Raw genomic sequence first — 26,842 nt, 5'->3', positions numbered from 1 at the left:
ATTGCTATGAGAACGTGAGACACCGTTTCAGAGTTCTGTATACTTACCTTTTAGACGATCTTTCACAATCTACCTACTTTCGCAGTCGCATAATTATCACGAGAGTACCGTTTCGTATATATATCTTAAGAATTTTGTTGACGTAACGTATTCGATGAGAAACTAAAACTAAATAAAATCAAATCGCTCTTTATATATCACCGAACTATCCGTAATTCGATTTAATTATAAATGACGATGAAATTGTGATTTAATGTCTATATAATGCAAGCTTACAAAGAATTTATCCGTGAATGTAAATAAGTACTTAAATAAACTATCGATTTATAAATCGATCGTACATGTATTAGAAATTTATAAAACGATAATGTACTAAAGTTGCACTTAGATATCGCACAACGTGTTAATTCTCTACATTACAGAATTTCTCAACCTTTTCGTCGTTCATATTCAATATATTCGTTTATAATACTGATTGGATACTGAGATCTAAATATTTATATTTTTTTTCTATTTTTAATCTATGAATGTTAGGTAAGTAACTATGGTATTCTCGTGAAACGGCAATAATATTCTACATTAAACTTCTGGAAATAACTTTGAAATTAATCACTTTCCTCGCTTCGACGATAATGAACTACTATCATTTCGCAAATGATATTTTATTTAACGCCATTAAAAATTTAACGCTGTCCAAATATCAAGTCTATAACTCAATTCATTCTATTTCTTTCTTTTCTTTTTTTCTTTTTTTTTTTTTTTTTTTGTTATCTTTTCTTTTCTTTTCTTTTCTTTGTGTTCATAATAATCGTACTACAAAAATTTACTATAAGATTATATTATAAAATTACTATAAAATTTCACCGAGAAGTACGTAACTTTCAAATTATAAAAAGATAGATTTATAAAAGATCAACCTGACTATTTATTCGTAGAGTTTAACAAAAAAACTTTGAAATTCCGAAAGCGTAATATCATGTAAAAATATATCTCACCGAAAATGTACACGAATTATCGTGTCGTAATAGATCGAAAAGAAAAAAAAAGAAAGAAAAAAGAAGAAAAAAGGAAGAGACAAGGCAGTCGTCGTGTTGGTTAAAAGCCATTAACATTGCGTTCTTGATGCATCGATGCATGCGTATCGTACGCGGGCGTATGAGTGCGTCGTTATTATCTAATCTCTTTTGTGCCATTATACGCACTGCCGTAGTTACGTGTATTGGAATTCGCGCACGTATGTTCTCTATCTCTATCTTTTTCTCTCTCTTTTGCTCTCGTTTTCTTTCTCTCTCTCTCTCTCTCTCTCTCTCTCTCTCTCTCTCTTTTCCTCTTACTTGCTCACTTGCTTGCCCTGGCTCGATCCGCCATCCGAAAGAAACACGATCGCGTCGCCTGCCGATATTTAATTTATGACAGCAATTAAATTATCGTGTAGGTCGCACCGATATATCGCGTGCAACGAAACGAGACTTTTTATTGGCCAATTGCATTAATCATTATAATGCAATAACGTATGTATGTTTATACGAAGAGAGAGAGAGAGAGAGAGAAAGAGAAAAAGCGGTAGAGAACTCTCATATCGCGACCTCTTGCGTATAAATATAAAAAGTAAATTGAACAACCCGATCGAGGAGACATCTGTTAGAGAAGAATCTTCAACATCAAAATTAAAGATGTCGGATAGAATGAAAATACCGGTGATTAATTATAAGTACTTAGTTTTATTTAATCATAAAGAATTCATCGGACTTAACGATTTTATTAAATTCATTAAAATATTCATTCACTCGATCTAGAAATTACACAGATAATATGACAGATAATATATATCCTATATCCTATTCGTTCAACCGTATCGTATATATTTTTACCTACGCATTTATATCTCTCTAAAAGTATGTCTCCGCGATTTTACGTTCATTCACGCAAAATGCTATCGTAAGTAAATAAATAAATAAAAAAAGTCGATGTTAAGTCAAATGTAAAATGGCCGTTGTTCCGAACGAAAAACATTTTACGTGAACGCATCTCATTTTCTTTGACAAGAAGAAAAAAATTGTTCTCGTCTTTAACAAAAAAGACTATTTTATATAACTTTTTTTTTTTAATTAAACCTAATAGAAAAATTTTACAATTTTCATTTCAATATTTATTCGTTATTGCTAAATATATTATAATTTTTTTATTATGTTTTTTCTACAATTCATGTATTTATGTTTGTTTATTACTTGTATGCATTATAATATCTGAAAATAAAATAAAAAAAAAACCAGACATTTTAAAATAGGAACAGTCGAATAGCAATAATCATTTTCTTTGACAAAGGAAAAAAATGAATATATGTATTACAGAAAATCGAATATTTATATTTGTATTAGTCGTCTAATTTATAATACGATTGGAAATACTAAAAAAAAAGAAATTTTAAAATAAGAACAGTCGAATAGCAATAGTCGTTTTCTCTGACAAAAGAAAAAAATATTTGTTGCCTTTGACAAAAATGATAAATTTCTTACATTTTTACTAAACGAAAACAAAACAATTTATGATTCTCTTGCAAATATTTATTTACATGTATTATCATTTTTTGAACTGTGCCATTTTTACAAATGAAGGACATATATTTATATATTACTCGTTTGCGTTATAATATCTAAAAATATTTAAAGAAATATACAATTGATATTAAAGTACAGAAAATCGATTAGCTATTTATAATTATTTTATCGATTAGCTAATTATAAATATTTTAGAATAAAAAGAGTCGATTAGTGACAAAATAAGAATGATTTCTTTCTTCCGATATCAAAAAACTTGAATTTTATTAAATTAGTATAGGAACGATTTTCTTCTATTCTAAAACAGAATAAAATAAAGAGTTTATTACACTTACCTCTCATGTTCCTCTCACTCTCTTTAAATACCTATATATATGTGTATATATATATATATATATATATATATATATATATATATATATATATTACATAACGGTCGCAATATTATGCGACAGAACGATTAAATGATACCTAGGTGTAAAAAGAAAAGAAAGGAAGAGAAAGAAAATTAAAAAAACAGGAAAAACTATAAAAAATAAACTATAAAAAATAAACAATAAAAAATAAAAAAAATGAAAGAAAATAAAAGGAGAAAGAAAAAATCAAGGAAAGAACCACGAAGCATAAGTTCAGCATATCTAATCTTATCGTGGTCAACGTTGCTTAACAAACGTCGTCCCATACTTCGGCTTCGTAGTTATCCACCCTCACGAGAACTCGTGCGCGTGCTCGCGCTTACACTCACGCTCACACCTTGAACATTGAAAATGTTCTCTCTGTTATAAGCAAATGATATTACAAACGCAAATCTATTACGTAAGTAGTAGGTATTTACATACATAAATACATGCATAGATAGATAGATACATAGATAGATACATAGATAGGATAGAACGCTAAAACGTCATCGGAGGAGTGATATCTTGAATTTTAGAGAGGTACTCTGAATCTCCCTTTCTATCGATTACTACATATCTATGTATCTACCTATGTAACTACACATATATACTTAAGTACTTACATACGCGTAAGTAAACTTTTACATAATGAGTCACATCAATACGTAGTAAATATCTATCTCTTAACAAGTTATTATTTCTCTAACTTTCAAAGATAATTCGAGAAGATCTATTAATCTTATTTTTAACTATCAAATTTTCAAAAGACAACATATTATATTTGTAAGCTTACACACAAAACTAAGTATTAAATTTTATTAACTTGCCTTACTTCAAATGAACTAAGTAAGTAAATAAGTACTTACATATCGTGACTCATTCTTTATAAAAACAAATTATACAAAACAAAATGGCAGAGATTGATAGACAGAGAAAGAGAGAGAGAGAGAGAGAGAGAGAGAGAGAGAAAAGAAATGAAAAAGAAAGTAATTAAATTTATTTACAAGCACTGAATTAACACATTAGTTAAATATTCGATTGGAACGATTATAATCTAAAAAAAATTAATATATATCTATTCGATATAAATAATATAATGATAAAACTATTTAACGTAATAATATAATGAAAGAAAGAGAGAAAAAAGAAGAGAGAAAGAGACATAAAAAAGCGTACAATACGCACACGTAGAGAGTTGCACACGTACAAGAACTTTGGTCCCGCCTACACGAGCCTTATTCGTGGCCGCAATGGCCGCTATCCGATTCTACGGCTCTTCAGGAGAACTCAGAAGAAGGTGGAGACGCGTCTGCGCCCTCTGTCCTTCTTCCCTCTCTCCCTCTCTTCGTTTTTCTCTCTCTCTCTCTCTCTCCCCCCCTCTCTCTCTTCCTCCCTCTTCAACATCGTTCCTCTTTCGATTTCTCTCCCTTTCTTTCTTTCTTTCTTTCTTTATTTATTTATTTCCACCTTTTCTCTTTTCTCTCCTCTCTCATCCACTCAAGTCGTCTTTATCCTCTTTCTCCCTACTCTCTTCCCTCCTTCCCATGGCCGCCCTACCCTCCCTCTATCTCTCTATTCTTCTCTCTTTTTCCTCATCGTTTCATTTTCTTTACATCTACTCTCTCTCTCTCTCTCTCTCTCTCTCTCTCTCTCTCTCTCTCTCTCTCTCTCTCTCTCTCTCTCTCTTTCTCTTTCTCTTTCTTTCTCTTTCTCGCGCACGCGAGCCATACGTCCGACACGACCATAAATAACCAACCCTCGGCTCTTTGGAGGCCGGTTCCATCCTTGGATCCCAGCGGTCGCAGAGGGCCGACTAGTGGAACGTGCCGACTATGGCGGCACTCGGCTTTTTTTCTTCTTCTTCTTCTTCTTCTTCTTCTTCTTCTTCTTCCTCTTCTACTTTTTCCTCTTCTACTTCTACTTCTTCTTCTGCGAAATCCGTATTCAAACAATGAATACCGTAGGCGGCATTACGATTTTCATAGAATTTCTTTACGTCTAAAACGATTTGCCATTTGTTCGCTAAGAAGTTTAAACTTTTTCTTATTGGACCAGTTCCAATAATGTCCTCAAAGATATCGAATCAGATTTATTTCGATTATCTTGATAAATTTCATTATTTCTCTTTTTATCAAATCATGATTTATGATCGATTCTCCAATTGAAAATATAGATATATGCGTATTTGGTATAAACAAGAAAAATAAAAAAAAAAAAAAACAAAAAAGAAACAATTGTTTGTACGAATTATATACCTCTGATTCAACGTTGAAAAAAATATCATGGCTACGTGTTTTCTTTTAAAATTCGCAATCACAAACGAATTGAAGAGTTCTCACGATTGCAACAAAGTATTGTTTACAAATACTTGCGATAGTAGTTTTTTTTTTTCAACCATTTCTGGATGATACAATTTAACATCGAAAAAATATTATAACAGCAGACTTTCTTTTAAAATTACAGTCATAAACAAATGGGAAGAGATTTTACGATTGCATGAAGTAATTACTTACAAATCTTGTAATGTCTTTTTCTCGAGCGTTTTCGAATTACACAGCTCAACTTTAAAAATAAATGAGATTTTCTTAAAATTCCAATCATAAAAAAATCAAGGAGGTTTTACGATTGTCTGCATTATATTGCGACAAGTACTTACAACTCCTTTTCTCGAATATTTCTGAATTATATAGTTCAACATTGAAAAAAAGAATAATAACAGGAAACTCTCTTTTAAAATTGCAATCATGAACAAATCGAAAAGACTTTACGAGTACGTGAAGTATAAACACCTACGATATTATTTTATTCTCGAGCATTTCTGAGTGATATAATTCGATCATTGAAAAAAAAAAAATTATAGTAACTACAAACTTTCTTTTAAAATTGCGATAGTAAACAAATCAAAAAGATACTTTCGCAAGAAATAAGTAACAAACACATGCGATATTTTTCTCTTCTCGATCATTTCTGAATAATATAAATCGGTTTTTACAATGAAATGAAAATTTTTTTTAAATTGCAATCACAAAAGAATCGAAATAGACCCTTCACAATTGCAAAAAGTATACAAGCCCTACAATGTTCTTTTTGTTTTCTTTTCTTTTTCTTTTTATCTTTCTTTTTTTTTTGTTTTTTTACGAGACATCCTTGGTCCCATGAACAACCCACGCCATTTCTCATCCTACGTTTGTACTCGGACACGACGGCGCGCATACGCGACCGCTTATCGGAGCTGTAAAGAGACCATTAGCATTATCTAGTATAGGTTGTACTATTAGTACTTCCATACTCTTGCCCTGTGCCCGCAGTACCGGGCGACGTTTATCGAGTCGCATAATGGAAATCGCTTAGCGACTGTGAAAGGAAAAAAATAAGAAAAATAAAAAAGAGGAGAAGAAAAAGAAAAAAAAAAATGAAAAAAAAAATTACTAATGTTGTTTACGTTTCTTCGACTGTGATAAATGTTAACGTGAGCAACGTGAACTTGGCTTATTCAGTGATATACAAACCTCCGGTATTCCAAATGAATAATTATCTACGAAAAATTTGCTCCAAACTTTTCCGAATTCGCGATTCAATTGACGAAGAAAAATTATTAACTCGATCGTTATTATACTTATATATTTTCATAAATATTACGTACGAATTATAACTCTGTTTATATCTTGAAATCAATCAATAGATTTTATCTTTATAATTCTATTGAAAATAACTCAAAGAAAAATTATTCCACTTCATATATATGTAGATATCATATATCTATCTATTGTTATGTATCTACATCCATACTTCGTCCTATTTTGTTTTTCATTCATATTCATTACAAATTCATGTTATTTATTGGCTAATGCAAAATTATATAATTAACGGTAAAAACCACATTTGGTATTTATTTATTTTGTTTTTCGTAACTCGTCCTATATTTTATCTGCGATAAAAATAAAATAAAAAAGTCAGAAAAAAAATAAAAATGTTTTATTCTGACAGATGCCGTGGTCGTAGCTCTCGGGAAGGATGTTCCACGGGGGCGGAAGTGGCGGGTACGGCGCAGGCTCCGACTATCAGCAACAATCTCAGCAACAACAACAGCAACACGGACAACAACTGCAAGCCCCCGTTTACGTACCTTCGTCCAGACCAGCAATCCCTTCTGCAGCCACGGCAGCCCAATATCATTCCTTTGCCGGTTCTGCTTCACCTGCGTGGTAAGTTGGATTTTTTAACATTTTTTTTTATAAATCTTAATCATGAATTCCACGGTGACTTATAAAAAAAAGACAAGAGAACGATTGATCTAAACAATTAATTCATAATCAGTGACGCCATAAAATTTTGAAATTATACACTTTTGTATATCTGCATATGTTATATGTTCCTTCTTTTTTATTTTTTTTAAACACTTTTTAACTATATATTAATTATACATAGTATAGTATAATTATTTAAGTAATACTATGACATTTACAATATACTATAATATAGTATAATATTTATAAATATTACAGTATACAATATACTATAATATTTGGGTCGACGTAAAAGAAACTTGATTTATAAAGTATCATATTATTATTAGTATACAATTATTATAGAATAATAATTGTGCATATACTTTTTGTATATAACTATTAGTATATAATTATAATTAATAATTATATTAATATATAATTCAAATAATATTAGGTCCATTAAATTGTTAAATATTCAAATAAATAATAAATGAAGATTTTCAAATATATATATTTATATTGTATTTATATATATATATATATATATATATATATATATATATCAACTAACTAAAAAATATCAAAAATAATATAAAAAGAAAAAAGAAAAAGAAAAAGAAAAGAAAAGAAAGAAAAGAGATTTAAAGCTATTTACCAATCTTAAAGACAAATATGATTTTTGAAGGGAGAAAACGGCGTCTTGGCAACATGGCGTCGAAACGTACGCTGCCCACCATGCATTGGCTGGTCACACGAGTGCTTCCAGTGCAACGATGGGTCCACACACGGGTCATGCTCATCCTCATGCTGGCCATCCTCATACGGCACATCCCCATTCTACCCTCGCAGCGGCTGCACCCTTTTATGCTCAGAATGTCGCGATGATGTCCTCATGGCGTGCTTATGATGGCGCTGGATTTCAACGTGCTTCGCCATACGGTACGTTTCTTTCATTATTTTTATTTAATTACGACATTCATTGCACGTTTTCTCATTTCTTTTTTATTTATTTATTTATTCGTTTATTTATTTAATTTTTTACCTTCGACACCTATCAATATTATTTATTGCGTATTGATTTATTTTATTTCAAATATTTTCTAAGATAATGTAAAGCAAATAAATATTTCCACAGACATTTTTAACACTTTATAACTTTAACGATCGCTATACATACATAATAATATATATCAATTTATTAACATTAATATATATATATATATCATTTATTGGTATATAAATAATCACGGAAAGGATCATCCTCATCATCATCATCATCATCATCATCATCATCATCATCATAATCTTTAAAGAGATTGTGAAAATTTTCTCTTTTCAATCCTTATATGCTATTTCTCTAATCTTACACGTTACTTTACTTATCTCAATACCATAAAAGCATTGCACCAACGATCATTTGCCTTCTCTTAGACTAGGACATAACCTAACGTACAGGTTTAAAGTTTCAGTTATTTCTTAGCGAGTTAAAACGTAATGGAAAGAAATCGACGTGTTTCCCGTCGCACAACTTCCGTACCGAACTCGAAACAACCGACGGCTCGCGAAGAGTTAAAGTTGCATATCGTTTCCACGACACAACTCACATGGCAATACGCGATAAATGAACGAAACTTTTACACGGACTACCCGTATATCCGCTGATAAGATATACGATGCGGCCGTACGTACTTGGTGATTAGTTTATCTCGAAAAGTTTTGGAAGATATCGCCAGTAACGTGAAAGAAAAGTTACCTGTGAAATTTCAAAACGAGTAACCGTCTGCCAATGAACGATCTTGATAACTTAACATCTAATCAATGGAGGATTAAACTTGTTTCTTTTTTTTTATCTTTTATTTTCTTTTTTATTTTTTATTTATTTTTTTATTAATAATGTTTCTTTCTCTTATTCTTCTATTATTCTTTTATAAAGAATATTTCTGACACACTCTTTATTGATACTTAACGATAACTTCTATTACGTTAACAAGTTTAACCTTAACGTTAAATTCTAATTATTAAATTAATTTATAAATAACCGTTACAAATAAAAAATTAATTACAATAAAGTCAACACAGTTATTTCAAATGATTATAATCTAAGAACGAAATTTCTAATTTAATCGTTATTATAATTCATAAGTAAGTCCTATTTCGTTTTTGATAAATTTCTTATTTATGAATTAATTCATTACGATTCAACTATTTTTCTTATTTTATGTTCAACCATTTTTTGTAATTTATCATATTTATTTGTAAAAACTATCAGAAAATTAATTTTCATGAACGAAGTCTCTAACAAAGAATAGAATTTTGAGGTTTCAAACTTGAACGATTTCTCTAAAAGGATATAGAACTTTAAAATGCAACTTCTATGAACAAAAGTCTCTAGTAAAAAACAGAATATTAAAGTCTCGAATTTGAAAGATCTTTCAGAAAGAATTTATAAAATAAAGGAAACCTATAGAATATACAATTTCCATGAACAAAAGTCTCTAACGAAGTTTAAAATGTTGAAATCTCAAATTTGAACTATACTTTAAGAAAAGATTTCGTACTCTAGAATGTAACTTCATGATTAAAAGTCTCTAATAAAGAGTAGAATGTTAAAGTCTCAATTTAAAATAATACAGAAAGGTTTTAGAACTCTAGAATGTAATGTTTATGAACAAAAGTTCCTAGCAGAAAATAAAATATTAAGGTCTCCAGCTTGAATGATTGAGGAAGTGTTTACAACTCTAGAATGCAATTTCTCTAGACAAAAATACCTAGCAAAGAGTAGAACGTTGAGATCTCGAGTTTGAACTATTCCCCGAGTTTGAACCCCAGAAAGGGGGATTTAGAGTTACAGAATGCATTGAGAAGGGAAAAGATTCATAGAGATTCGTGTTAAGGGAAAAGCAGCGTAAAAGAAAGACTGTCTTCTTTCTCCTCGTATGGACGAGGTTGAAGTCGGTTTACCACAGCACTCGGTAGGCCATGTGCGACGGATAAATGATAGCGGTCTCTTTGAACCAACTTGGCCTCGAACGCCGCGGTCAAGTGTTTCACGTTGCTGAGGCTTTTCTCTTCGCCAGAGACCGCGGCATCTTCGAGTAAAAGACCATCGGCAGAAGCTTCTCTCTCTTTCTCTTTCTCTCTCTCTCTCTCTCTCTCTCTCTCTCTCTCTCTCTCTTGCTTTTTTAGTTCTCTTTCCTTTGCTAGTTAGCTAGCGAGCTAGCTGATTCCATTCTGCTCTCAGTAGAGTGCACGAATCGACCGTAAATCTTTCGAAGCAGCAGCACTCTCTCTCTCTCTCTCTCTCTCTCTCTCTCTCTCTCTCTCTCTCTCTCTCTCTCTCTCTCTCTGACTTGTCTATGTTTAGAGCACGGCAGCGTATCGCACCAGGTCGTAACTCGAAACCGCGATAAACGCGAATAGTCTTATCCTGGCTTTTCACCGAAGTACAAAGACTCCCCTTCTAGGCTTAAACACAATCCAGACTTCTTCTCCTTGGAATTGATCGAATTTTGTGTATGGTAAAAGGATTCTTGAAATGTTAGTTCAAACTTTAGCTGCTGATCGTATAAATCGATAATCAGAATGATAAAAGTAACATAATAAACATTATAAATTTTAATAGATTTCATTTGAAACTCGTTAAGATTTACGTTTATTGATTTTGAAGGGACATCTTGTACTTTTGAAAATTTAATTAAGTGATAACTATTCAAAATTAAAAAGAAAAATATTCATTAACAATGATGTAAAGATTAAATCGCTGTAGAACATTTGATATAACCAACGACATTATTTATTCTAGACACGGCGATGGACTTTCAATTTGGCGAGGGTCGAGAGTGCGTCAATTGTGGGGCAATTTCCACACCGTTGTGGCGAAGGGACGGCACTGGTCATTATCTTTGCAACGCATGCGGGCTTTATCACAAGATGAACGGCATGAATCGACCGCTCATCAAACCGTCAAAACGCCTGGTAAGTTCATTGGCAAATGAAAGTGCCGGCTGATAATTTCACTTACGTTCAAAGTAGTCAAATCATTAATTATTATCGATTAAAAACTATACACTTTCTGTAAAAAAAAATAAAAATAATCATTAACAACAACTAGCAACGAATTGTAATAATAACGGTTATCTTAATAACATTTATCTTAATAAAAATTATCTTAATTATCTTTTGACCGATTAAAAAATTAAAAAATTTTTTCTGTTTTTTACGATATGGACTCCATTTAGGAAGTAAAACATTTAATATATCTATATTGCTTATTACAAATTTGTTTAAATAAAAAATATCTTTTATTCGTTTCCCTCTGAAACTTCAATAAATGTATAAAAATTGAATAATCTGATACACCAACATACGTTACAAATGGGACAGATATCTGAATTTCAGACGGCTACGAGACGGCTAGGATTATGCTGCACAAATTGTGGTACACGAACAACGACATTGTGGAGGCGTAACAACGATGGTGAACCGGTGTGCAATGCATGTGGCTTGTATTTTAAATTACACGGTGTTAACAGACCATTGGCAATGCGAAAGGATGGAATTCAAACGCGGAAACGGAAACCGAAAAAGACACCAGAACCAAATGCCAGATCTAGTACGGCGGAACACGAGACAACAGCATCGAGCACGTCGTCACCTTCTATGGGTAAGCTTTATTATTTCTCACAAATTTTTATTCAAATAATATATAATTTTTTTTTCTTTTTTCTAATAAAAAAAATATTATCCATCTTCATTAATGAAATTGATCTTGATGTTTAACAGATCCGAAAAGTAATCAACAACAACAACAACAGCAGCAGCAACAACAACAACAGCAGCAGCAACAACAGCAGCAACATCAAATCGACGTGTCTAAATCGTCGAGTTCCTCGACGCCGACTGAAAGACCTGTATATCTTGGGCACACGTCCCTACTAGCAACCGGAAGTGTACCTGCCGTGAAAACGGAACCTCGAAGTTGCGACGGGATTGTAAGTCAGCCGTACTCATCTTATTATCAGCATCCACATCAACTTAGCGTACCAACGAGTGAACATCAACAACAGAGTTACTATGGAACTCAGGAAGCGCCTTATCATCATCAACATCATGTCACAGCTGCTGCTAAGCTTCTGGCATCATCGTAACTTAAATCCTTAAGCGTAAGAATTAAAGAAAACTAAAGTTCTGCGTAAAATAAAAGGCTATTTTACAATTGGACAATTGCGTACCGAAGAATAAGATGAATCATCGATAAAAGAATTCGATAATCACCAGTTTAAAGTGCAATCCAAGCTAACCGCTTGCTTAACGTGATCGAAGAGAATGTAAGAAAGAAGAATATCCAAAAATAAATAAATAAACATGAAAGGGATACGATGAAAAGGAGAATTAATGTATGTACATAAATACGTACATACTTACTACGTGACTAAATCGCGTGACAACGGAAACGAAGATTCGAAGGATAACTCTCGATAGACGTTTAATGCGAGAACATAACGAGAATGACCTTGGATCTCTAGTCAACGATCGATAACGATGGATTGAAGGCGATCGTTTCGAAATTTTACATATGAAAATCATTTTAACAGCTTTTCAGAAATTGATAAGGGAACTACATGAGCATTAGACTTATCATTACGTAAAAAAACACATATACATAAACATACATAAACATACATAAACATATATACACATACACACACAGAGACTATCTATATTTTATTCGGCTATTCGATATTTCTATGACACACATTGTACGCGATCATCCTTACGATAGTAAAAGTAAAAAAAAAAAAAAAGTAAAAAAAGGAAAAAAAAAAGAAATGCTTTAATTGTAAATAGCTCATTTATCTATAATGAATGATATGAATTAATCGTGTGTGTTTAAAATTCATTCAAATTAAACAAATTATTATGATCTATACTTGCCATTCAAGATCATATTTGGATAATATAAATAACGAATAACTCGCACGATGAGTACTTAATTGTAAATATAATTCGCTCTAAGGATGTTTAACACAGCTTTAGAATTAATCGAGACTTATTCGACCCTTAAATTGGTTTCGTTTTTTATATACGCGATTACGGATATATATAGTATATACGAAACCTTTTTCGATGACTTCACAATGTGCATTATCAATTTATAACAATAATCTCTCGTTCGTGTAAGCAATAAAAAGAAAGAATGATTGTGCGCGCGTGTGTGTGTATATGTGTATGTGTATGAAAGAGAGAGAGAGAGTAAAAAAGAAAGGAAGAAAGAGAGAGAGAGAGAGAGAGAGAGAGAGAGAGAGAGAGAGAGTGAAGCGGACGTAAAGTCATCCCAACTAATTTATTGACTCATAGTCCAAAGGTTGCCTCACTTTTCCCTATAAGCTGTAAAATTATAAGCGTAATGGAGTCTGAATTATAATTGTGCACAGTTCCTGTATAAATTGTTTCCTGTTTTTCTTCTAATTTTTTTTTTTCATTTCTTTTTTTTCTTAATTACTAGTTTCATTTAATTTAATTTAATTTTATTTTATTTTATTTTATTTTATTTTATTTTCATTTTATTTGATTTCATTTTATTTTTATTTTCATTTTCATTTTCATTTTATTCTGCGATAGTGAAACAATAAAGAGAGAATACTTCTGGCGTCATTCAAGAAGACGAGTGTTATTTTTACCGTCGTCGTAGGAAAGAAGGACACGCTAGTGATTTTTTACACCTGGTTGGTATGATAAACAAAAAGAAAAAGAAAAGAGAAAGAGAGAGAGAAAGAAAAGGTAAAAAAAAGAGAAAGAAAGAAAGAAAGATTTCAAGGCAGAACGATCGTGTCATTCGGCAGCAAGATCAAATATTGTCGCACGGCGTTCTGACGTTCGAACGACGTGTCGAGCAAACATCCCCTTTTCCACGTGCCCACCCTCTAGTTTCCTTTTCATCCCCTACTTCTATATCAACCATAGAACAACTTAGTCGTTCTGGTACGTCGGCCGATCAGAGTTCACCTCGGTCACTCGAACTGGTTAGACATGTCCTTCGATATTCTAATCATTTCATCATCAAATTGATCTTCAATCCTTATATTATTTCACTTAATACGGGCGGTTGGTGAAGTTTTTTCTATTTAGATCTCAACGTTTTAAAAGATGGGTAAGTTTTGTTGATAACTATTATATTTTTTTTTTTTTGTTCGTCGAAACGAAAAACCAATTTTGATATTCTATATCTAAATAATAATAATATTTACGATTTAATAATCAAGGACGATAGAATTTTTCATTCTGCGGAGAATGAATTTTCTCTTTTCGCGATTTTTTTCTCTCCAGAAAAAAACAAAAAAAGAAAAAGAGAAAAAAGAAAATATTTCATTAGAAATTTCAATTAGAAATTTCAATTAGAATTCCATTCGATAGAAACGTATAATAACGATCGATTATATCTTAACACCTGTATATATACTTATTCAAGATAAGATGCATGATGGTACAAGGATATTCCTATATTTCTTTCGTCTCTATTATCTCCAAGGATATAATAATAAATCGTTCGTTTAACGGTTTCTTTTAACGTAGGAAGAACATTGCCCACGCCTGTCGCTTGCAAAGTTTGCGGTGATCGTTCTTATGGGAAACATTATGGCGTTTATTGCTGCGATGGTTGTTCATGTTTCTTCAAAAGATCCGTACGTCGTGGCACACTCTTCACTTGTATAGGTCAGCTATTTTTTCCTTGTTTTTTTCTTCGTTTGATTGTTGTTGTTCTTCAATATCGAAATATATTATACGATATAATAATAATAATAATAAAAATAATAATACTAATAATTTTCTATCCGTAATAAATAAAATGAAAATGTTTGTAAATTTCCATAGAAGGAAAAAAAAAGAAAAGAAAACGTCTTGTCTAACCGAAATATTACAAAATAATAATTAGCAAAATATTTTATCGCTAAATAAATAAAATATTTCGAGAATTAATAAAAACACTATTATTATTTTATTCTGTCGCGATGATAATAAAAAATAAAGTTAATACTTGTTCGCAGCAAGTACAGGAACTTGTGCCGTTGATAAAACGCGAAGAAATTGGTGTCCACATTGTCGATTGAAGAAATGCTTTTCCGTCGGCATGAACACAGCAGGTAAGTGGTATTATTTTTATTTTATAAACAATATAAATTGCGATATATAAATGTTCCTATGAATAATGAATATTTGTTTTTCTTTCTTTTTTTTTTTGTTTTATTTCTTTACATCAAACTATATATAGATTTCATAAATGGTAGAATTAAAGAAATCGTTTTTTATTAAGATTTAATAGTTTAGTATGTCATTAATTGAAATAAACATTTTAACGATTCATTTGGTTATATTTTTTTCGAACAACACGATCTACAAAATTAAAAAATAAAAAAGAGAACAAAATAAATCATTTTTATGAAAGTTAAATAATATGTTATGCCGTATAAACGGCATAAATTGTTTAATGTCATTTTGTTATCTTCAACATTACCCAACAAAAATTGTGATTGAATCAATTCGAAATTGAACTATTCACAATATACGTAATCTCTAAATAAAAATCAGAATTCTCAGGCTTGAGACAGGTGATAACGAGTACAACGAGATGCAAACAAGGACACGTGTCAGAACTGGTTAACACGTGCTGACACTTCCGTGATTACTGTCGAGTTAGTCTCGGTACGTTTAATCGACAATCGACTTACAAAGCTATACGATTTTTTCTCGCATAAAATAATATTATACCGAAAATGACGAATTCATTGAGACACATTAATAACGGTAAAATAAATTATTTAAAAAATTGAGAATTCTTGTATTTATTAGATATTAATATAAAATTTCCAAACTTTGTCGATAAATTCACAATGATATATGATTTAAAATCAAATTATTTAATTAATAAATATATTTGAAAAATTCAAAAGTTTGATCGTTTGTTGTTTAAAATTTCAAAATTGTAACAAAAGTAAATCAATTTGAAATAAGTCAAATAAAATTGATTAATTAATTAATTACTAAGAAAATTTAAAGAAATCTGACTATACAACGTTTAAAGTACTAAGAAAGTAATAAAACTAAATTAATTTCAAGTAAATTAATTTAATTACTATAATTAATATTAAGAAAATTGAAAAAGTATGACCCTGCAATGTTCAAAGTTCTAAGAAAGTAATAAAACTAAATGAATTCCAAATAAGTTTATAAAATTAATTCAATAATATTACAAAAATTCTCAAGAAAGTTTAACTACATGCGACGCTAAAAGTTCCAAGAAAATAATCCATCGATCGTAACGAACGTTCCCAAGTGATACTTCGGTAAATAAAACGACGACAGCTCGGAGAAACCACAATGAACAATCAAATTACATCAAGTGTCATTGTCGTGGTCATAACTCGTGAACGAACGAAGTTTATTTACCTTTTGACGGACAGCTTAAAGGTGTCTTTACACACGGCATATACGATTACATCTCTAAATAGAGAATAGTTATCAAAAGATTACAAATGATTAGTGTCTTGTTAAAAAATAGAAAGAAATTGTAAATTTTAATTATGAACAAAAATAAAATTGTTTAAAGACGTTCAAGAGGAAAAAGGATTGAAAAAATATTTATCAAAAGATTAAAAAGATTTTATTAAAAAAAAAAAAAAAAAAAAAAAAAAAAAAAATACAAATAATCTATATGAATATTAACTATGAACAAATAAAATTGTTTTAATTGTTAATTAAAAATATAGTTTTGAAAAAATTATAAAAGATTTCTATTTTGTCAAAAAAAAAAAAAAAATAAATAAAAAATAAAAAAGAATAAAGATAATTTATATAGATTTTAACTGTGAACAAATTGTTTATAGCTGTTCAAGAAGAAAGAGGACCACGTATACGAAACCGAACTATTTCATCGTCGAATAACAATAATTCAGACATTATTTGGAAATCAAGAAACAATCCAAGCGACTCTTGTAAAAGATATCTAAATACATTCGAAATTCCTTTAATATTTAAAACAAATACGATGAGTACATCCATAAAATCGTTTTACGAGCCACGAACAGACAACGATGCTTTACTTCCTGCGATCCTACGACATGTACAACCTCCGAGATTCATTGCACCTGGTAATTATATAGAAAAAAAAGAACTTTCATGATGTTGCAATAAATTATCGATAGATATTGCATTAAAATTTCACATAGAAACAATAATGGCTTCTGGGAGGGGAGTATCTCTTTCACATTTTTATTTTCAAATTATTTTTTTTTATAATATATATATATATATATATATATATATATATATTTATAAAAAAATATAAATAATAAAAATATATATTAATAAACATTCTATTTAATACAATTAATATGGACATATTAATAAACGTATTAAAAAATTTACTATAAAGCGTATAATAAAATATGTATTTTTATTATTTATAAATTATATACATATATATATATACATATTAATATTACAAATGGTTTAATTTACTAAAAATTTACTGAAAATATGAATAAAAATGTTTCAATATGTTCATTAAGATACATTTTTAAAATTTTAATAAAAGAATTTTTCTCAGGTGATGCCATTAGATATGAAATTTCGGCACAAATATTTCTCGCTACGATACGTGGGGCTCGACGACATCGTGATTTTTCAATTCTCGACATCGAAGAACAAAATGTGATTCTACGGAAAGTATGGTCAGCGGTATTCGTTTTACGTGCTGCTACTTGGCCTTTCGATTTAACGAATCTCGGTATTACAAATACAACAGGAAACGAAAGTGCTTTCGTTTCTTTACAAGCAGCACGTACTACGATCTCCAATTTGCGTCTTGATGACACTGAATTGTCCATTTTGGAAACCTTCGCTTTATGTCGACCTGGTAAACGTATAAGAGTTTTTTTTTTTGTATATTTTGTTTCTTTTTCTTTGTCGCAATTACGAACGTGAAAGTGATTAAAATTATATATTTTTTCGTTCTGAATTAATTATATAATTAAATTTTTTGTTTTTACAAAATCCTCGCCATGATTTTTTATTATTTTATCATTCAATGAAAGAAATTGAATGTAAAACTAACTGGTATTACGCTATTTAAAAATATCAAAACAACTTCGATTTTTAGCGAAGAAGTAATTAAAAATTTTTACTAATACAATTTGTTACTGATAAAGTATTAATAATTATTATTTTAAAAAAATTGTCTTTTTCTTTTTTAATGTAGAAATCGCTCGTACTACAGATGGCATTCGATTGATAATGAAAGCAAGAGAATCAGCTGTGGAAACTTTCATCGGCCATCTTCGAAAACAAGGTGATCGTGGTCATAGATTAACGCAAATTATGTTTTTATTACCTATCCTTACTGGATGCTGTCCCGGAGAATTATCTAATGATCTTTTTGCGCCTATAATTGGTAATATCGATCTCGAAAGAGTAATAGCATCGATACGATAATCGATAGATTGACTCGATAAATCAATTCTAATTGAATACAAACGTAGAAAATAAACATATAACTTGATCGATGTTTTGTTCTAGTTATTAATCTAATTTATTTATTTATTCTTCGATAAATTTATATATATATATATATATATATACATATGCATGTATGTGTATGTCGATAATTATGTTTGTTTAAGATCATGATAAATAAATAAAATATTCATGGAAGAAAATTTATGAACATTTTTTGTACTAAGAAAAAAAAAAACACAATCTCATTTTTCTAGCGATTTTTCTCTGGAAAAAAAATGTATATTAATAAAATGTGCTTGTACTTTTCTTTGGCACTTTATTAATTCGAAATAACAATGTGCAAAATGTTATATACAAATTTCTAAAAATTATATATGGCGTAGAAAAACGACTTTCACAAAAGTGAAATATGAAATCAATATTTAAATATAATCCAATCGCGTATTGTATATTAAATTAGCATTAATATATATATGTATGTATGTGTGAGTGTGCGTGTGTATATAATAAGTAAAAATCAATAGAAGAAATAAATTGGAAAGAATCTAATCAACTATCCGATTTTTATCCAATTAATTCTGAAAATGATTTCCATTAGTATAAAAAAAATTAATAAATTATATATAATAAAGAAATCATTTGTCATTTTTGCATCGGATCGAGACATCCACTTGCAACAATAAAATAAGTTTATAATAAATATTAATTATAAAAGAAATGAACTTATTGTTAGAAAATTATAGCACGTAATAATAACTAATTGCATCGACCGTAATTAATTCATCTAATGAGTAATTCTTACTTCACAAGTAAAAATTATTGTCGATTTTAGATATACAAAACATAAAAAAAAAAAAAAAATAATAATAATAATAATAATAATAGTAAATATTGAAAAAAATGCGTTCGCCGATTCTACCTATTACTCAACAATGTAACACATAATTACTTAAGTAATATGAAACAATACTCAGTGGGCGAGATCCAACTTTTGTGATTAATATTAACAAATAAATTAATCACGGACATAATTACGGTCATTTATACAATATATAGCGTTAAATCTACTTTATTGTAAAAAAAAGAACAAAAACTTTTTTAAACTACTATACTAGACTCCTACAAGGCAAATATTTATAAAAGAAAATTTTTATCAAACTATGAGAATAAAATCTACATTCTTTCTTCTCTTTTCTCTTGAACTATTGCACGTTTAAATATGTTAACTAAATGAGTTACTGCACTTGATCTCAAACGAACTTAGAATATATTATATACGTCAGACTAATGCAGGAATGATCATCGGAAATATGAGGTATATCAAAAAATCCGCTTTTGACTACATATGGACACAAAGGATTTCAAAACAATCCTTTCAAATCGTATTTCACTTAGTCTCTAAAATACAAATTTGACCTAGAAATCTTGTTAACATAATTAAGAGGCACCAAAGGTATTATTACTATACTTCTATATCCTCCAACCAATTGAACAGTACGATACTAATCTGCTGATTACTGTTATTAATAATACTTCTTTTTGTATTTGCGATATTTTTCTTCTTCGGACTGTCTGCGCATTTGACTTATAAGATTAGTTGGTACATACCATAATTTGTCGGCATTAATAAGTAATGCTTCTGTTACCCGACAACATATGGCAGCCATATTAACTTGAGCATTTAAATCAGAACGATCACTTGGATGCACATAACGTGGTGGAAATAGCGATGGTGCTACTATCATCGCTACATTATGAATTGACATTTTATTTGAATTCTGATTATCGATAATCAATTTAAAAAAGGTTAACAATATTTTTAACGTGCATCGATGCTCTATTGGTAAAAGTAGCACCAATAAATTTAAAGAATATGACAAATCGGTAGGATTCTTTACTTCTGAAAATAATAAACGTATAACATTGTTAAAATTTTATTATAAATATAATATCGATCGTCGATATATTAATAAATTATTTACCATGACTTTGGTAAAAAGCATCCATAAGTTCCACTGTAAGAAGCGGTTGAGGTAAGTCACGTAATAATTTTTTAAGAATTGCTGAAAGATCATGACATGGTATGCGTTTAAATAAATTATCAATTTCCTTTGGCTTGCTGTAAAAATCTGTTTCTAATTCTGTACATATCAATTCAACCTGAAAACAAAAAAATTAACAGTACATTAATAAGATAAAAACAGAACACTGTGCTTCATTTATTAATCCATATATATATATATACATACATACATACATACCTTTTGTTTATGACCACCAACTCTAAGAATACCTTCTTCTTTTACTCCACGTTTAGACAATTCGCTGAGAACTTTTTGGAATACTAAAGGAATGTTACTTTCTTCATTTGTTAATTGGCTATCCCTGAGTAATAAAGTTGATAACGATACACCAAACAAATTCCCAGCTATAAATATAAATGTTATTTTAAATATAATACAAGTAAAATAAAATAATTCTATTAACAAAAATTTCAATAACAATTCAAACCTTTTCTCCTACGTTTGTTTGGTTTACGTTTTTTAAGAGGTACATTATATTTATCAAAAACTGCTGTGAGTTCAAGCCACAAAAGTGGCTGTAATCGTGTTAAATCACGTTGGGATAGTGATTCTATACGTTGTTGAGAAAAACCATCATTGGTTGGAAGATTTTCTGTTACCCACACTTGTGACTTTGTTTCATTTGCCCTACACATTTGTTCAAAACTCAGATGACCATGCGACGAAGTACGATTTAATGGATGAGATAATAAATTCTCATCTTTAGACGTTGACAAACCATACAAACTACTATGACTCCTAGAAACAGTTGCATGACCTCCTGAAGCTCTTCTAAAGAAAAAAAAAAAAATAAATGCAAAGATAAAATAATACATGCAAAAAAGGAAAACAATATACTTGCACATTTGAAGCTTTATATTTAAAACAAAATTACCGCAATGTCGAATCTTTAGAAACTGTTAATTTTCCAATATTTTCATTATCTAAGTTTGCTGTATTTGCTACTTCACTAGGATCACTACCACTACGTTTTTGAATAGGTGGTCTAGAAAGATGTATTGTTCCTAATCTGTGATAACCAGTCAGCTGGATACCTTCTGCAAATACATGCATATAAATTGAATTGAATAATATTTCATGCAACAAACAAAATCATAAAAGAAAAATCATTAAACCATCATTTAATGTACCGGAATCATTAGCAACATCTCCTCGAGAGGAATGACCAGTACGCCTAAAGATTTCTTGAACAGAAACTGGAGCATTTGTCAAAACTGGCACAGAATTTGTAGCTGTTGTTGGTGCACTTGGTGTTCTTCTAACCGTCTCCTTTCCTTCATTTGAAGAACGATGAAATATTGATACAAAACTGGGAACATTGATACTAACAAAAACCAAAAGTGTTACATTTATTATTTACTATTCATCATGACAATATATTAATATGATAATTAACCTTGTTTGATGATCAATTACAGTTATTGATGGTTGTGAAGGAGGTGAAGCATTTTCTGGTGTTTCGCCTGGAATAGAATCTAAAGAATCAGGTGTAGCGCTTCTCGATCTTGTGCCTGTACTGGAAATCTATTCAAAATAATTCTTATATGACGATTTAAATTTGATAATTAATTATAATCTTTAAATACATAAAATATATAAAATACAATGAACTTTGCAAACCTCCACATCTTTGAACACATCTCTGATGTCTGGTTTCCTTACACGTTGTCGTTGATTGAAACGCTGTTTAACGGTATGATTGAGAGATTTAACTCTTCGTTTTACAGCTTCTGCTTGTGCTCTTGAAAGAGGACGTAAAGCAGCTCCTAATTCTTCTGGTTGAACTTCTCTACCTGCTTTCCATGGCTCAGTTAATTCTCCTAAGCCTGCGGCACGTAACCATTCAGCTTCCTCTTCACCTTCTTAAAATTTTAAACGAATTAAAAACAAGGCCTTTATTGGACAATTTACTATATTACTAATTTACTATATTAATTCTAACAATATAAAAGTTGTAAATATAACCAACCATCATAATTTCGTGGACATTCTTCATCAAGATAATCATCTAACATCTTAGTTTCTTCAATCATTTTCTGATATTCTTCCCAATAATCTAATAAATGGGTATCTACCCCAATATAAGTAGCACTTTGTACTTTATCCATGATTTATTTGCTCTCACACTTTTTATTGTATTGTATATTCAATATAAATATAAATAGAAAAGAAAAAGCAAATATACTTAAAGGTTTCTTCTACTGTTCATCTTCAATATCTGAAATAATGATGAATCTTATTATCTATATTTTATATTATCAAAATTCACACACACACTTAAACCAATCTTTGACCGATTACAAATGAAAAGAAGACGTTGACAAAAAATAAATACAATCAAATAAAACAATAAAATACAATTAAATATATAGTCGAAAATTATATCGTTTGTGAAATTATCATTGGAAACACAAAACATGATGATAAGAAAACGTAGTTGTAAGATATGAGAAAAACACTAAGTGACGTGACACGTTTGCCCATTGATTATTCATATTAAATGTAAACACAGATGAATTATACAACAATCAAGGCCATTTTCTTTAATACAGATGAAATTCTAAAGCATATTTAATTGTATATGATAAATAATAAATAATGATCAAATTATTCCATATTCAATTTATAAAACAAAGAGAATAAATGTACATACATGGTAATCTATGCAATGATTATTATTTGAGACACCTAAACATTCACCAAAAAAATGATGAGGCATAACATAGCCTTGACGTCGTACTGTTATTCTTATGACAATATGTTCGTGCATAGAGTACGTACGATTCGAAACAAGATTTCCCTCTGTCGGTGCTTCGACGATGCAAAAATGGTCATCGTATTCCGAAAATAAATTTCACATCGGCCGCCTCAGATAGTACTACTGCTTACGCGCCAAATGATAAATAGAAAAGAGTCATCATTCGGTCTTCTGCATAAGAAAAGTAGCTACGTATTAGAGATACAAAATAACTTTTAGCAGGAACGTGTCCGTGAAACTTCAACGTAAGCGCTAACGATTTCTCGAGGCTAGCTACTTCTTGGAAGTTGTAATTTATTCGAAACGCGTATTCGAATTACGCCCATTGCTGCGAAGATTACATTCGGTTTTACGTTGTGGAGACGACATAATGCGCAAGATGTAATAGACAAATAAACGAATTAAAATTCAAATCTTTCTAATCACTTGAAACCATTGAGAAAAATATTTTTCTTACTCGAAGAAAGATTATAAATCTTTCAAAATTGTTAATCTCTTATGAATCTTCAAAATGATCAAAAGATCAAAGGGTCACTACGAAACGATAATGCGAAATCTAGCGTTTTCTATTTGCACTTAATGTGCTAACGGATGCACTTTAAATTTCAACACACCGGAAATAGTTATTGTAATGTAAGATAGTCGAGAAGAATTCTAACATAGAAATATTCATCCTATTGAAGTTATTTCACGATTTAACGAATCGAAGTGTTTTCCTGTTTCTTTATCTTTCGTATCATTCGTTTCACAAGAAATATTAATCCTAATAAATAATTATTTATATGGAATCGATTAGATCAAATGATGGATAATATGGTAGATATTTTATCTTCAATCATGTATAATATTCAAAACTTATAAAACTTATTACATTCTTATCATTCACATTTACATTAGACATCACATTCTACATTATCGACGATCGATTATAAACCGATTGTAACATTATATTATCGATAGAAATTATATAAAAAAATTAACTTACAACTTTATCTTGAAATTATGTTCAAACAATTTATATATAAATACGATTAACGCAATCAATTAACTCGACAGTATTTGCATGTATTTTTATAAATTTATTATATGCAAATAATATCGATTGTCCTGATCCTCAGAGATTGCTACGTATGGAGATCCATAGCTTCAATAAAATGATTACAAATTCCAAGGAAAGAGAAACTTTATTGATATTTTATTGACAATAAAAGATTGATTTTTTATGTCTGGGTTGCATTTAACGAAGGCCATACGCATGTAATAAAAACAGAAGCTGACAATTTAGCGACAAGGGCATGTAATACTTTAATATTATAATTCTTTATTTGATTCGTATGAAAAATACATAAGATCGATCGATACGACGTGGAAAATATAAACATTAGGAAGCTTGTGTCATTCAATACGATAGCTGCGTTTTTCCCGCGAGAATGAGAAAATGACATGGCGGTTTAAATTTCATTGGATATTTTCCTATATTTTGTGTCACGTGACTAGGTTAATAATTGACATATTTCAAAAATTGTATCGCACACTTCAAAATATCAACATATATTTTAATTATATTAAAAAATAAATTAATAAAAAGAAAATTATAAATTGAAATATATGAATTTTTTCGAAGGAAACAATACTAATAAAGTTATCATTTAAAACGTATGTGTATATATAACAATACATATTAACCTTATATTATTATTGGAAAATTACTTTCATATTTTGTCATTATGAATGAGTTAAATTTATCTATAGAGATATTTATATATATATTGTTTCACATGATTTATTTAAAGAATACAAAGTCAATCATACGTGGACGTGATCATATGGCGAAATTAACGAAGTAATGCTAATTTAATAAACGTAACACCTATAGTTGAAACTAAAATACGTCAGCACTTATGATTTAATCTTATTACTTAGAGAATTTCAAATGTATTTTAATACTCAAAAATATTTATATATAATTTATAAAAGAAAGATTAAATAAAATAATTTTTTATCTTCTAATGTCAAAATATTTTTTTCTATCGTTGCTCTGCTAATAATATAAAGAAAATATATTTATCATTATTCATAAATAGAAATGTAAAATATATGTTCAAAAAATTATATTCCTCTATGGATTATAATCGATACTGTCAATTTTTGAAATTTCACAGTAACATTTCAATATGGTGCTATAACAAATATTCTAATTGTTCTTTTCATTAGCAAGTATTTGGTTTTGCTGATGAAAATTTTCCATTTCCACTTCCAAATACAGAAAGTATATATTATGAACCACTCTCACATAGATAAGTGGGAGTAGTGTTAATAATAGGTCTTCAGGCCTATAAAAGTGCTGACAAAAGTATTAAATATCATTCAAAATGTATAGTAGTGAAAAATATGGTCAGCCCTTTGTGGCTCCTGTTCGATTGTTTTATATACTGTTAATTTTCATGTGTTTGTCGACTGAAATAATCACAATACCGTTATCTACATCTATGCAAAAATATCAAGATTATACTACAGAGAATATGTTGGCAGAAAACTCAACAGATGACAACTTGTAAGTTAACATTCAAAAATATATAACAACTACGAAACCCAAAATTATAATAATTATTAATAACAATAATGATATTAATATTTTAGATACATTATAAGAGCAGTAGTATATGAAATTGGAGTTTTGACGGATACTAATAATAGTACTGATGAAAATCCAGAAAGGTAATATAAGTATAAATAATACAGAAATATAAATATGAATCTAAAAATCTTGAACTTTAATTTCTTTTACCTTTTTATGTAATTTTGAAATATTATTTCATACATCATTAAATTATTTCATCAATTACTAACTTTTTAATTATTACCTTCTTACAGAAATGAAGAAGTTAACATTTCAATTTATAATCCACCGCATAAAGAAAATGGATTGTTAGATTTGGATAAAGTTTCAGTATCAACTGAAAATACTTTGAGTACAGAAGAAAGTAATGCAGGAACATAATATAATAATACGATAGAAAGTAATTTTCATTAATGATATGCAGTTGAATGAAAAAAATTAATTATTTAATGTGTACATATATGTTTAATTATTTATAAATTAAATATACTTATTTAAAAACATCCTCGTGTATTGTTTCTTTTCATTCATATATTGTTTCTTTTTCATTTATTGACATAATTACTCAATAAAAGAATATATAAAATGATACAATATTCTTAAATATTTATAATTTTATTATTTAAACTTACAATACTTCTCAATTTTTATACTAGCGAACCTATTGGCAAAGTAACGTAACTT

The 26,842-nt window shown here is 29.5% G+C and overlaps 4 protein-coding genes and 1 long non-coding RNA gene across 10 annotated transcripts in view; 3 read left to right on the top strand and 2 right to left on the bottom strand.

Moving 5' to 3' along the window:
• Window positions 1-12,710, top strand: part of LOC124953139 (GATA-binding factor A-like) — a 79,234-nt gene extending 66,524 nt beyond the window's left edge. For 4 of the 5 annotated variants that reach the window (XM_047504093.1, XM_047504092.1, XM_047504094.1 and 1 more), the window contains 5 exons: window positions 6,944-7,161; window positions 7,871-8,124; window positions 10,988-11,160; window positions 11,584-11,848; window positions 11,968-12,710. In XM_047504093.1, coding sequence (XP_047360049.1) covers window positions 6,971-7,161; window positions 7,871-8,124; window positions 10,988-11,160; window positions 11,584-11,848; window positions 11,968-12,332 — 1,248 coding nt within the window. In that variant the 5' untranslated portion in view covers window positions 6,944-6,970 and the 3' untranslated portion in view covers window positions 12,333-12,710. Of the gene's footprint in view, window positions 1-5,154; window positions 6,471-6,943; window positions 7,162-7,870; window positions 8,125-10,987; window positions 11,161-11,583; window positions 11,849-11,967 lie in introns of those variants that run through there. The other variant, XM_047504095.1, reaches the window with a different exon arrangement.
• On the bottom strand, window positions 6,917-8,863 carry LOC124953143. The gene is made up of 2 exons (XR_007102129.1): window positions 7,841-8,863; window positions 6,917-7,154 (listed from the first exon to the last, which is right to left on the bottom strand). It is a non-coding gene; the product is annotated as an uncharacterized LOC124953143 (long non-coding RNA).
• Window positions 12,711-13,744: 1,034 nt separating the features above from the next.
• On the top strand, window positions 13,745-18,774 carry LOC124953141 (nuclear receptor subfamily 2 group E member 1). Its single transcript, XM_047504097.1, has 5 exons — window positions 13,745-14,335; window positions 14,758-14,898; window positions 15,231-15,326; window positions 17,067-17,330; window positions 17,789-18,774. Exons 1-5 carry the CDS (start codon window positions 14,332-14,334, stop codon window positions 18,163-18,165), a joined length of 882 nt encoding a protein of 293 aa, XP_047360053.1. The 5' UTR covers window positions 13,745-14,331; the 3' UTR covers window positions 18,166-18,774.
• A 221-nt stretch (window positions 18,775-18,995) lies between these two features.
• Window positions 18,996-24,033, bottom strand: LOC124953138 (rho GTPase-activating protein conundrum). Of its 2 annotated transcripts, none has more exons than XM_047504089.1 (10): window positions 23,562-24,033; window positions 22,750-22,998; window positions 22,401-22,642; window positions 22,177-22,304; window positions 21,911-22,104; window positions 21,655-21,817; window positions 21,208-21,551; window positions 20,958-21,124; window positions 20,679-20,856; window positions 18,996-20,596 (listed from the first exon to the last, which is right to left on the bottom strand). In XM_047504089.1, exons 2-10 carry the CDS (start codon window positions 22,886-22,888, stop codon window positions 20,220-20,222), a joined length of 1,932 nt encoding a protein of 643 aa, XP_047360045.1. In that variant the 5' UTR covers window positions 22,889-22,998; window positions 23,562-24,033; the 3' UTR covers window positions 18,996-20,219. The 2 variants fall into 2 exon arrangements, with proteins under 2 accessions (XP_047360045.1, XP_047360046.1); XM_047504090.1 differs by lacking the exon at window positions 23,562-24,033 and adding an exon at window positions 23,434-23,560.
• A 1,598-nt stretch (window positions 24,034-25,631) lies between these two features.
• LOC124953142 lies at window positions 25,632-26,646 on the top strand. The gene is made up of 3 exons (XM_047504098.1): window positions 25,632-26,092; window positions 26,179-26,256; window positions 26,413-26,646. Exons 1-3 carry the CDS (start codon window positions 25,911-25,913, stop codon window positions 26,537-26,539), a joined length of 387 nt encoding a protein of 128 aa, XP_047360054.1. The 5' UTR covers window positions 25,632-25,910; the 3' UTR covers window positions 26,540-26,646.
• The last annotated feature ends 196 nt before the right edge of the window (window positions 26,647-26,842 follow it).

The sequence above is a fragment of the Vespa velutina genome, chromosome 11, assembly GCF_912470025.1.
Source record: "Vespa velutina chromosome 11, iVesVel2.1, whole genome shotgun sequence".
NCBI classification, from domain to species: Eukaryota; Metazoa; Arthropoda; class Insecta; order Hymenoptera; family Vespidae; genus Vespa; species Vespa velutina.
Note: the sequence above shows the minus strand (reverse complement) of the source record. Positions and strands in the feature narration are given on the sequence as shown.